Here is an 11671-nt window from a genome sequence, read left to right as displayed (position 1 = left end):
GTATATCCCAAAGAGACCATAACTGACATCTAAGCAGATATATGCACACCCATGTTTATCGCCTCTTTGGTCACAAAAACAAGGAGTTGGAAAAAAAACCTAAGTGCCTATCAACAAACGAATGGATAGAGAAGCTGTGGTATATTCGCATAATGGAATACTACACTGCATTGAAAAACAAGGAACTTATGCAATATCATTCAGAACGGGTGACCCTGGAGGACATTATGCTGAGTGAAAGATCTCAGTCACAAAAGGACAAATACTGCATGGTGCCACTGCTGTAAAATAGGACTGATATCAGGGTTGGGGTAAGACAGAAAAACTGGATAAATTGTGTATACTGCACTGAAAGAGATGAGGGAGAGAATAATTTAAAAGCTATGTATGATTTATGGTTTTATGGTTATCACAAGATTCCACAATTAAGGTTGCATAATGGAATGTATTTGGGATGGTGGGAGGGGTGCAGGGGGATTGTGTACCACAGAGGGAGTTTTTATTTTACTTTTCAAAGATAGGAGTGAACTGGGGAGGGGGGGTCGCTGGGAGACAAGAGAAGTGCAGCAGTGAATGAATGGAAATCCAAGGTCTCTGTAAAAGTTCATTAAAATATGAAAATTTTTAAAAAAATAAAAAAGGATATATAAGCTATAAAAAGAAATTTGATATCTGGATTGGGATTGAATTGAACATGTAGATTGCTTTTTTTGGAGTATTTTCATTTTCATTATATTGAGTCCTCCAATCCATGAACAGGGCACCACTTTTTTCTATTTTTATAAGTCTTTCATTGTGTCTAGCAGGGATGCTCTATGGTTTTCTCTATATAGGTCTTTTGTATCTTTAATTAGGTTCACTCCCAAATATCTCAATTTCTGGTTGGCTATTGTAAATGGCATTGCTTTCTTGATTTCCTTCTCTGAGTTCTTTTTGTTGCTGTAGAGGAATCCTATTGACTTTTGGATATTGATCTTATATCCTGCCAGTCTACTCAAATGGTACACTAACTCACAGTTTATTGTTTGAGTCTTTGGGGTTTTCTGCGTACACTATAATGTCACCTGCATATAGTGACAGTTCAACTATCTATTTGCTGATCTGGATGTCTTTTATTTCCTTCTTTTGTCATATTTCCCTAGCAAGCACTTCCAATACAACATTGAATAGAAGTGGTGACAGTGGGCACCCTTGTCTGGTTCCTATTTGCAAGGAAAATTATTTTAGTCTTTCTCCATTTAGAATTGCTTTTGGACACAGATAACTATTAAGAAATGAGAGAGGTGACATCACAATAGAACTAAAGGAAATGAAATAAAAAAGATCAGAATACTATGAAAAGCTACACTCTTCTGATAAATTAGAAAACCTAGAGGAAATGGGCAAATTCACTGAAACGTATCTCCTGCCCAGAATGACAAGGACAGATATATAACACTTGAACAGAACCATCACAAGAGAAGAAATTGAACAGCCCATAAAAAACCTTCCCCATAAGAAAAGTCCTGGACCAAATGGCTTCACAGCTGAATTCTACCAAACATTCAGAGAGTATTTAGCACCAATTCTACTTAATATTGAAAAAGAAGGAACACTTCCAGAGTCATTTTATAAAGCAAGCATAAATAACCCTAATAACAAAACCAAACAAAGATATTACCAAGAAAGAAAACTACAGATCAATATCTCTCATGAATATAGATGTAAAAATTCTTAACAAAATCTTAGCCAATAGAATCCAAAAGCACATAAAAAAAACAAAAAAAAAACCCAAAACCCAAACCAATTCACCATGACCAAGTGGGATTCATAACAAGTATGCAAGGATGGTTCAATATAAGAAAAACAATCAACGTAATTCACTATCTTAACAAAGTAAATAACAAGAACCATATGATCTTAGCAATTGATGCAGAAAAGGCCTTTGACAATCCACAACACCCCTTCCTGATAAAGACACTCATTAAAATTGGAATAGAAGGGAATTTCCTCAACATAGTGAAATGTATATATGCAAAACCTCCATCTTCTCTTAATGTTTCCTGGATTATTCAAGATTTTGCACATAGCATTTTTCAGAATTGCAATTCAAGGTTTGAATTATTGTTCTTTGGGAGATCGTTTTTGTTTTCATTGTGGTGGGTTTTTTTCTTTTTTCTTTTTGGTGCTGAAACTAGAGAGTGAACCTTGAATTTGTTTTTCAGTTCCTCCCCTTTGAGAAATTCTGAGTAAGTTCTTCACTTTTTATTCTTCAACACCAGTATACTTTGCTTCGTCTTCTTGAACTGCCCTTTGGAATCTTCTATTAATCTCTTTTATTTCTTCATCTCTTCCTTTCTTGATGCTTTAGTGCAATTTTCAGAGTCTCTTCTGACATTCACTTAGTCTTTTCTTTCTCCTCTTTCCATGAAGAGAGTAGACCTTTTGCTCTCTTCATGGATGATATCCTTGATAACATGAAAAATGTCATAAAATTAGCATCCTAAATTTTGCACATGTATAAAATTGTGTAAATATTGAAAGTGGAAAACATAACACAAGGAGTAATCATGATTCGTGTTTCTCTTCATGCCAAGAGGTGACATTCCAATAGGAATCCTAGATCGGACTACATGTCCAAACAAAACAACCCTATTCAGGAGGTTACATGACACATGGCTCTCAGATGGTTCCAAGTCTGGGATATGAATTACATATGAACACTGGTCAATGCCGTCTCATGGAGCAGGGACAGTGTGAATAGTGGCACCTTTGGGTTGTGGTGGGCATGTTTCCCATCACCAAATAATTCAATTGTTGTCACTTTCTTAATCTAGCTTGAATTTCTGGCAGTTCGTTGTCAATATGTTGTTCCAATAATTTGTAAAAATCTCCATTAAGATTTTTCTTGTGCGTGATATTGTTATTCAATAATTTCCATATTCTGTGAGAGTACCTTTGTTGGGAATGGGTACAAATATGACTCTCTTGTAGTCAGTTGTCTATGTAGAAGCTAGTGATCACATTCATGGCTGCATCTTTTTGTTGACACATGTCAGTAAGTATTCTATAATTTCCTGGGGCTTAGTTTTTTTATCAATACCTTCAGTGCAGCCTGAACTTCTTCCTTCATTACGATTGGTTCCTGGTCATATGCTACATCCTTAAATGTTTCAGTGTTGACCAATTCTTTTTAGCATAGTAATTCTGTGTATTCCTTCCACATTTTTAATGCTCCAGTATTTATGGGTTCCAAGAAATTTTTTTACAACTTCTAATTTTCCTGCTTCCTAGTCCGTCTTCCTAGTCTATCTTCCACCTGCTCACCTTTGGTATCCCATTTGACACATCAGTGGCTTAGTTCTCAGTATTACAGCAATTCCCCATTATCTTAGTATTGTAAACTGACAGACAAGTGCTATACCACTTAGAACAATGTTCTCCCCAAACACAACAAACTGCCAATTTAGTTCATAACTCTAATAGCAAATTAGTCTTCACACCAGGCCTGAGAGCAGGAGACCCTCAGGCTCAAATGGCTATTAAATACAAAGGCCTGCCCACCAGGTTAGTCAAGAGATTGGTTTAAACAAGAGACTTCTAGTCATACCTGATTGTTAACTAAATAAAAATGAACAATCACCTTACAACTGATTGATAACTTAATTAAAAAGGCCCACATAGTTTACATTCAACTGTCAAATAAATCAATATAACCCACCCCCCAGGAGCCAATCGTAATGAAGGAAGAAGTAGAAGCTGCATTGAACACACTGGCAAAAATAAGGCCACAGAAATTGATGAGATACAAATTGACTTATTTCATTTAACAGATGCAGTCTTGGATGTGCTCACCAGTCTATGCCAAGAAATATGGAGAACATCTGTCTAGCCAATGAAATGGAAGTTGTCCATATTTGTTCTCATTCCCAAGAAATGTGATCCAATTGAATGTGGAAAGTATAGAACAATATGTTACTATCACATACAAGCAAAATACTTCCAAAGATCATTCAAAAATGGCTGGAACAGTACATACATAGAGAAATGCCAGAAATTCAAGCAGGATTTAAAAGAGGCCATGTGACCAGGGATATCATTGCTAATGTCAGATGGATCCTGGATGAAAGTAAAGAATATCTGTGCTTTATTGACTATGCAAAGGCTTTGAACTGTGTGGATCATAAAAAGTTGTGGCTGACATTCAGAAGAACTGGAGTCCCAAAGTACTTAATTGTACTCATGTGAAATCTATACCTGGACCAGGAAGCTATTGTGCTAACACAACAGGAGAACACTGTGTGGTTTAAAATTAAGGAAGGAGTGTGTCAAGGTTGCATTCTCTCTCCATACGTATTTAATTTGTATGCTGGACAAATTATTTGAGAAGCTGGATTCTATGAAGAGTAGTGTGGTATCAGGATTGGAGAGGTATTAATCAATAACCAGCATTATGCAAATGACACTACCTTGCATGCTGAAAGTGTTTGAAGCATTTTTTTAGTAAGATCAAGGAATGTAGCCTTCAATATAGATTACATCTCAATATCAAGAAAACAAAGATTCTTACCACTGGACTGATAGGCAACGCCATCATGGATGGAGAGGAGATTGAGACTGTCAACAGCTTCATCTTGCTTGGATGCACAATTAATACTCTTGGTACCAGCAGTCAGAAAATAAGAAGACACATTGCCCTAAGAAAGTCTGCAGTTAGAGACCTCTCCAAAATATTGAGGATTGATGATGTCAGTTTGAAGACTAAGGTGCATCTGATTCAAGCCATTGTCTTTCCAATCTCTTGTTATGTTTGTGAGCGTTAGACAAGTAACAGAGATGATAAAAGAATTAATACTTTTGAGCTGTGGTGTTGGAGAAGAGTTCCGAATATTCCATGGACTACCAAACGAACAAACAAATATGTCTTGGAGAGTGTGCAGCCAGAGTGCTCTTTGGAGGCAAGAATGATGACATTCACCTCATATACTTTGGACATGTTGCTAGGAGGGGCTATTCCTTGGAGAGGAACATGGTGGGTTGGTGTAGGAGAGGGAGACCGTCAACCAGGTGGATGACACAGTGACTGCTGTAATGGGCTCTAGTGTGTCAGGAAGTGTAAACTGGCACAGGAGAAGAGAGGGTTTAGATCTGTTGTTCATAGGGTCGCTATGAGTTGTACTCAACTTGAAGGCACCTAACAAATTTTCCTAGATTAATACTTTATGCATTCCATGTTTCAATCTTAATGGATGTTTGCACCTGTTTCTATTCATTTTTTGAGTACCTTCAAAACAGCTGGAACAGTACATTCACAGAAAACACCAGAGATTCAAGCTGGATTCAGAAGACGCAGTGGTACACTGCTGTTAGATTAATCTTGGCTGAAAGCAGAGAATACCAGAAAGATGTTTACTTATGCTGTGTTGACTATGCAAAGGCATCTGACAATGTGGATCATGATAAATTATGAAAAACATTGAGAAGGCTGGGAATCTCAGATCTCTTAATTATGCTCATGCAAACTCCACTTACAGACCAAAAACCAGTTTTCCAAACAGAACAGAGAAACACTGTGTGGTTTAAAATCAGGAAAGGTGCGGATCAAGGTTGTATCATTTCTCTGTACTTATTCAATCTGTATGCAAAGAAAATAATTTGAGAAGCTGGATTCTATGAAGAAGTGGTGTCAGAGGTGAAGTAAGAATCATCAAAAACCTGCATTATGCAGCTGACACAACCTTGCTTACAGAAAGTGAAGAGGACATCAAACACCTACTGAAGATCAAAGACTGAAATATGGATTACATCTCAACATCAAGAAAACAAAAATCAATGCCTCTAGATCAGAAGATAACATCATGGTAGATGTGGAAAAGTTTCAAATTGTCAACAGTTTCATTTTACTTGAATCACAATTAATACTCATGGTAATAGTAGTGAAGAAATACAAAAGTGTGTTTCTTGGGAAAATCTGTTGTCAAGAACCTCTCCAAGGTGCTAGTTAGCTTAATGACTAAAGTGTACCTGATTCAAGCCATGATATTTTCACTTGTTTCCTATAAATCTGAATGTTGGACAATAAATAAGGAAGACTGAAGAAGAATTGATGCCTTTTAATTTTAGTGTTGGAATAGAGCACTGAATATACCATGAACTGCCAAAAGAACAAACAAATCCATCTTGGAGGAAAAGAGTGTTAAACAATAATGAAATTTTATATATCTATTTTTTTTTAAAAAAAAAGAGGTGAGATGGTGAAACTTCATTTTACATGCTTTGGGCATGTTGTCAGGAGGGGTCAGTTCTTGGAAAAAATATCTCATGCCTTGGAAAGGTAGAGAGTCAGAGAAAGAGAGGAAGAACCTCAATAAGATAGACGGACAGTGACTGTAAAAATGAGTTCTGGGATATTAGAGATGGTGAGGATGATAGGGCAAGGTTTAGATCTGTTGTTCAAAAGTTTGCTATGAATTATAGTTGTCTTGATAGCACCTAACAGTATCATCACTTTCTAGGTCTTTCAATGAACACTCCTAACGGTGCCCCTCTGATGCCTTCCATTGCCCTGCCTCAGGCCCCTTAGTGAATTTTACTCAAGATGACTGATCCACACCTTATGATAACACAGCCTAGGGATGCCTGAGCTTGAATAATGGAGCTTGGGGTAAGGGCCTGGCTACTTGGGCCCCAAGTTGACCCTTTTGACTCCAGGCTGCTCACCTGTGGGCTCACAGTGCATGTGGTCATCTCCCAGTCTGTAGCCAGAGGCACAGCTGCAGTGGCGACCCCCCTCGTTTTCCTCTGAGCAATAGTGTGCACAGCCGCCATTGTCCACAGAACAGTTGAAGAAGACCACCTCTAGGCCAGGAAAGGAGAACAACTGAATGCCTAAGGCTTAGCTGGAAGGTACACAAAATGTCCTCCCCCGACCCCATTTGTCTGGAATCTTCACAAATGGTGGTTGACAGCAGGACCAGCCCTTGCAGTCTCTTGTGGGATAGGGGTATGGGGAGGAAGTGGGGGAAAGGGAATGGGACAACATTTTATACAAGCTTTTTCTGGCCTCCCCTCCCCCCCCTCCCCCTTACGCCCTCACCGTGTGTACAGAAGCGGCCCTCCCAGCCTTGGGCACAGTCGCAGCGGAAACTTCCGATGCCATCAATGCAAGAGCCATGCCCGCAGCAGGGACTTTTGCAAGCGTGCCCTGCAGGTGGAGCTGCACACTGGTCCTCATCTACAAAAGGAGATGAAAAAGGTCACAGTGTTGTTAGTCTGGGCCTCCCAGCACCCCTAATGGTTCCACCCATGAACCGAGACACCAAGACACAGAGAGAATGGGCGAGGGAGGAATGGGGGTTGCATGCCCAGGGATAGGGTTCTAGAAGGCACTCACCGTGATACTTGGACCAGAAGGCCAGCTGTGGAGACAAGGGGCAGCGGTAGACTTTAGGTGGGCTTAGAGGAGAGGGAAGGTGGGCTTGGAGGGGAGGCATGGGAGAGTGGGGTTCCAGACACAAAGGAATAGATCCTTGCTTGTCCCCAGATTCCAACACTGCTGCATCAAGTAAAATTATGCTCCTCCAACCTCCGTGAACATTCCCAAATGCCCTCCTCCTTACAGCTCCTTCACTTCCTTTCTACAGCTTGTTGAGTGGGATCCAAGTCATCCAGGAGTTTTTAGAGTGAGTGTGCACAGGATAACTTTCGCACAGTACAGATGTTGGTCCAGAGTCTGGGGCAGCAGAGACCCTGCATTTTCACTCAGGACCTAAGTAACGTTGCTATTCTGGGGACCACTGAATACTCTGAGATGTACTACCTCAGCCATCACAAGAGGCTAGAAGAAGACAGGGTAGAAGAAACATGATACACAGATTAAAGAAATTGTAAGACTAGACAAGCTGAGGTGAGCATTGAACAAGCAGCTTTGGTTCTACCAAGAGGAAGAATGGAGTACACAGGAGAGGTTTAATTGCTCAGATTTGCACATGCAGGTAAAATATTTTGCACTTGCTGAGGAGGCTTTCGGGGGAAAGAGGCAGTGGGGACAAAAAGTGGAGCAGATCAAGAGTTAGCTGAGAAAGGGCAAAGGGAGAGAAGGAGCCGGGAGAAGGGAGTCCTGAATAGCTTGGATGGGGACTCCGAGTGGTGCCACCACACCAGGTCTGATTAGTTAGTTTAGTTGAGCTCACAGAATTGTGGAGTGGGGCTCTGTGGTGACAGGCTGGATTTGTAGAGGTCTAAAAGGCAGTCGCCATAGCACCTGGACAAGAAGGCCAACTATAAATAGAAGGGACAGAGGCAGGTTCTAGGTGGACTTAGAAAACTTAAAGCCACTTCTCTTACCAAGCCCATTCTACCATTTCCACAAGGTTCTGCAACCTTTGGGCCACTCTGATCCTCCTCTCAAATTCCCGAGCAATCAGATTTTTCCCCATGAAAATTTCAGTGAAGCACAGTTTTTTATGCCCAAACACTAGAGAATCTTAGGTCACATGCGCTTGATCAGCAGGTGCAGGATGGGAAGCAGGGATAGTAGATTATTAGAAAGAGAGAGAGAGAGAGAGAGAGAGAGAGAGAGAGAGAGAGAGAGAATGCAGAGATGGGAAGCTTTAGTGGCTAGCTGTGGGTGAAAAGTAGACTGAATGATCTGCAGTGAGGTTAACTAAGAATCCCAGCTGAGAACTTGTCCATCCTATTTCCTGGAGCTAAACTGCAGTTCTTGAAGTTACTTTTACCTGACCAAGGCCTGACTGAGGTTCACTGTTCCATTCATCTCACTTGTCCACCTGCAACAATCTGATAGCCAAGGGGCTGGTGCAGTGCCTATCATCTCAGAGACCAATTCTCACCTCTTGCAGAATTTCTGGATCCCAGCTTGGCCTCCAAATTGTACTATATATAGACTTACCGTGTCATCCACATTTTTGAAAATCTCTTGGGCTTCCTCTAGGTCACAGGTCTCCTCCATGCACTCACGCTCCAAGTTTCCTGCCATAATCTCTTCCAAAAAGGTGTTGGCACGCTTTCGAATCTGAAGCACCTGGTGGGCATGCTCAGCACTGGAGAACACTTCATCTGAAGGAGGGGCAGTGAAGCTCGCTTTGGCAGAGGAGATGAGGGTGCGGGGTCTGGAGAGGGTCTAGGAGAATCAAGCTCAGAAAACCTGGAAAGGTTTTTTTCTGAGGCTCCATGGGGATTATTATATCTCTAGATAATGATGCTGTTCTATACTTCTTTGCCCTTTGCCACACAAAGAGGAAATGACCTCTTGAAGGCAGAAGGCTTGAATTCTAAGGACATCTACTTCAGTAGAAGACAGATCTCCCTTTGAACTCCAACTCAGCGTCTGTATGACTGTGAGCTAGTATCTTTCCCTCTCTAAGCCTCCATTTACTTATATATGGGGTGGAGGGAAGACGAGATCATTGTTTAAGTTGTTGGTTGCCATCAAGTCAATTCTTAACTCCTGGCAAGCCCTATGTGCATAGTACTCTATGGGATTTTAAGGCTATGACCTTTAAGTAGGCCTTTGAACCAGTTCTTCCTGGTTCAGTCATAAAATCAACAAAACATAATGGTAACAAGCTCAGGAAAAATTACAGGTCATTTGGTACCTTGCTTAAAAATTAATCACATATCCTACTTGAAACTTAAGCTCCTTCTTAGAAAACAAGGACAGTGTGCATGCATGTTGTGTAGCAACCAAATATCTTGATTTGAAGAGTTGAAAAGAGAAATAACCTGCTCAAAAATTGTGGCTGACAACTCTATTTTTAACGTATGTTGCCCGCTACATCCTAACAATTATTCAATTTCCCTGGTAATAATTAGGTTCTTGAAAGGTCTCATTACATTTCTTCCAAGTCTCCCACTCCAGAGTTTTCATAAATAATTTTTCCTGTTCTGGTTATTGTTCTGCTTTACCCAAGTCTTAGAAGTTTGGGATCTGTTCTGATTTCCCTTCATTCTCAGTTGGAAACCCTACCTTTACACAGAATTATGCACTTACAAAATGCCATATACTGTTGTCATTGTTCTTGTTACTATTCTTCTTATGATTCCAAAGCTAAATTAGTCTCATTGTTCTGTGAACACATTATGTAGCGCTTCTTGATGCCTTACTCATTCTTGCCTTTTCTTTTTGGAAAGCACACCCTCACCTTCATTTGAGCATTTCCTGTGTCCTTCTCCTTGGACAGGAATACCTGGAAGACAGGTAGACCTGTCTCCAGTAATGTCTTCTGGGTTCCAGATGTGTTGTCGTTGATGTAGTGAAACAGTAAGTATAGAGAGGTCACATCAAAGAAAGTAAGCAAGAGAGAGGTCAAAGGAGGAGGATAGGGTCAAGGGAGTTGGTAGGCCAAGAAAGGAAGTCTGCTGAGCTGAAGAAAAAGGACTCAAAGAGACAATGAGTGGGAATAAAGAAGAAAGAAGCCCACAAACAAAGCAAGAAGCTTAAGAAAGGGCATACGTGTAAGATTAGCTTAGTGGGTTCTGGAGAGCTGGAAGCATGAGAGAGAGGTTACAGCCGAATGGGTCTGTAGGCCTCCCTGTGAGTGAGCTTCCTCCTTTTACCTAAGGAAGTGAGAGACGGGGCAGGAGCAGGGGTAGGGGTAGATTAATGACATGGCAGATGTGCAATTGAGGAAAGACAGGCACTCTGAGTGATGTGGGTATGGGCCTGTCACAAGTAAGTAACCCTGTTGAAATAGGAAGGTCAGTGGGCACTTTATGAGCAGGGAGTGGAGGAAGGAGCTCCAAGATGTGACTACCTGCCCTGCACTGGACACTCAGGCAGCTTCTACACTTGCTTCTCATCCTTATGCTAGACCCAGTAAGATGGAGAAGTGTGTGGCCTGGGAAGATGTCAGAGATGGTGTGTTCACAGTGGGTAGGGAACAGAGATAAAGATGACCTTACCAGAAGTAGCTGGTGTGCCAGAAATTTCCCAGCTGGCCACGAACAGTAAGAGACTTATGAACTGCCACATTATGGATTTGCGTACACCTGTCCAAGAAGAAATTCTGAGCTTTTGGTAACTCTGCAGGTCCCCTGCTCTGCCTGTGCCCCACCTCCATCCCAAAAGGAACCCCAAAGAAAGAACCTTCTTCTTTGTTAGTTGCCTTTAAGGCTAAAACTAGGCAAAGAACTATATATCCCCAGCCAGCCACCTGTTGTCTCAGTCTATTTTCTGTCTTGATTAAGGTCACACCATCTAAAGCAGGGAGATGAAGAAGTAGAGGCACACAGAGTCCTCATGAACATCAAAGAGACTCAACCTAGAAAACGCTTTACACAATATAATGCTCCCTGAATATATATGACTCACCTGTGTCCCTAAACTGGGGAAGGGTGTGCAGCTATGTCTTTGTGGGTCTGATGGGCAAAGAATAATAGCTAACATTTATTGTACACATATAGTGTCTTTTAAGCAATTTGTGTGTGATTCAGAAGGCAAGCCTTGAAGTTGCCTTTGAACTTGAGTTCAAATCTATCACTGGGTAAGAGATTTAATTGCTTTATGCTTCGGTTTTCCCATTTTTAAAAAATGGATAAAAGAAATGAATTTTTGTTTTATGTGATTGTTGTAAGGATTAAATTAGTTAATCCACACAAAACTTTTTAAATAGGGTTGCTGTTAGCTGAAGTGGAGTCAGCTCCTGACTTGTGGCCAGAACAAAACATGCCC

General features: G+C 40.8%; 1 protein-coding gene across 1 annotated transcript in view; it reads right to left on the bottom strand.

Annotated features, from left to right (window-relative positions):
* Positions 1-10972, bottom strand: part of LOC102876063 (vitamin K-dependent protein C-like) — a 54922-nt gene extending 43950 nt beyond the window's left edge. The window contains exons 1-5 of the mRNA XM_006902805.1: positions 10903-10972; positions 8891-9057; positions 7373-7397; positions 7076-7213; positions 6700-6837 (exon numbers count right to left, since the gene is read on the bottom strand). Of these exons, the coding sequence (XP_006902867.1) occupies positions 6700-6837; positions 7076-7213; positions 7373-7397; positions 8891-9057; positions 10903-10972 (538 nt within the window). The remainder of the gene's footprint in view (positions 1-6699; positions 6838-7075; positions 7214-7372; positions 7398-8890; positions 9058-10902) is intronic.
* Positions 10973-11671: the final 699 nt, after the last annotated feature.

Source organism: Elephantulus edwardii, unplaced genomic scaffold (genome assembly GCF_000299155.1).
Source record: "Elephantulus edwardii isolate Elephantulus edwardi_28Jun2011 unplaced genomic scaffold, EleEdw1.0 scaffold00453, whole genome shotgun sequence".
Taxonomy (NCBI): domain Eukaryota; kingdom Metazoa; phylum Chordata; class Mammalia; order Macroscelidea; family Macroscelididae; genus Elephantulus; species Elephantulus edwardii.
The sequence above is the reverse complement of the archived record's forward strand: the minus strand, read 5'-3'. Positions and strand labels throughout refer to the sequence as shown.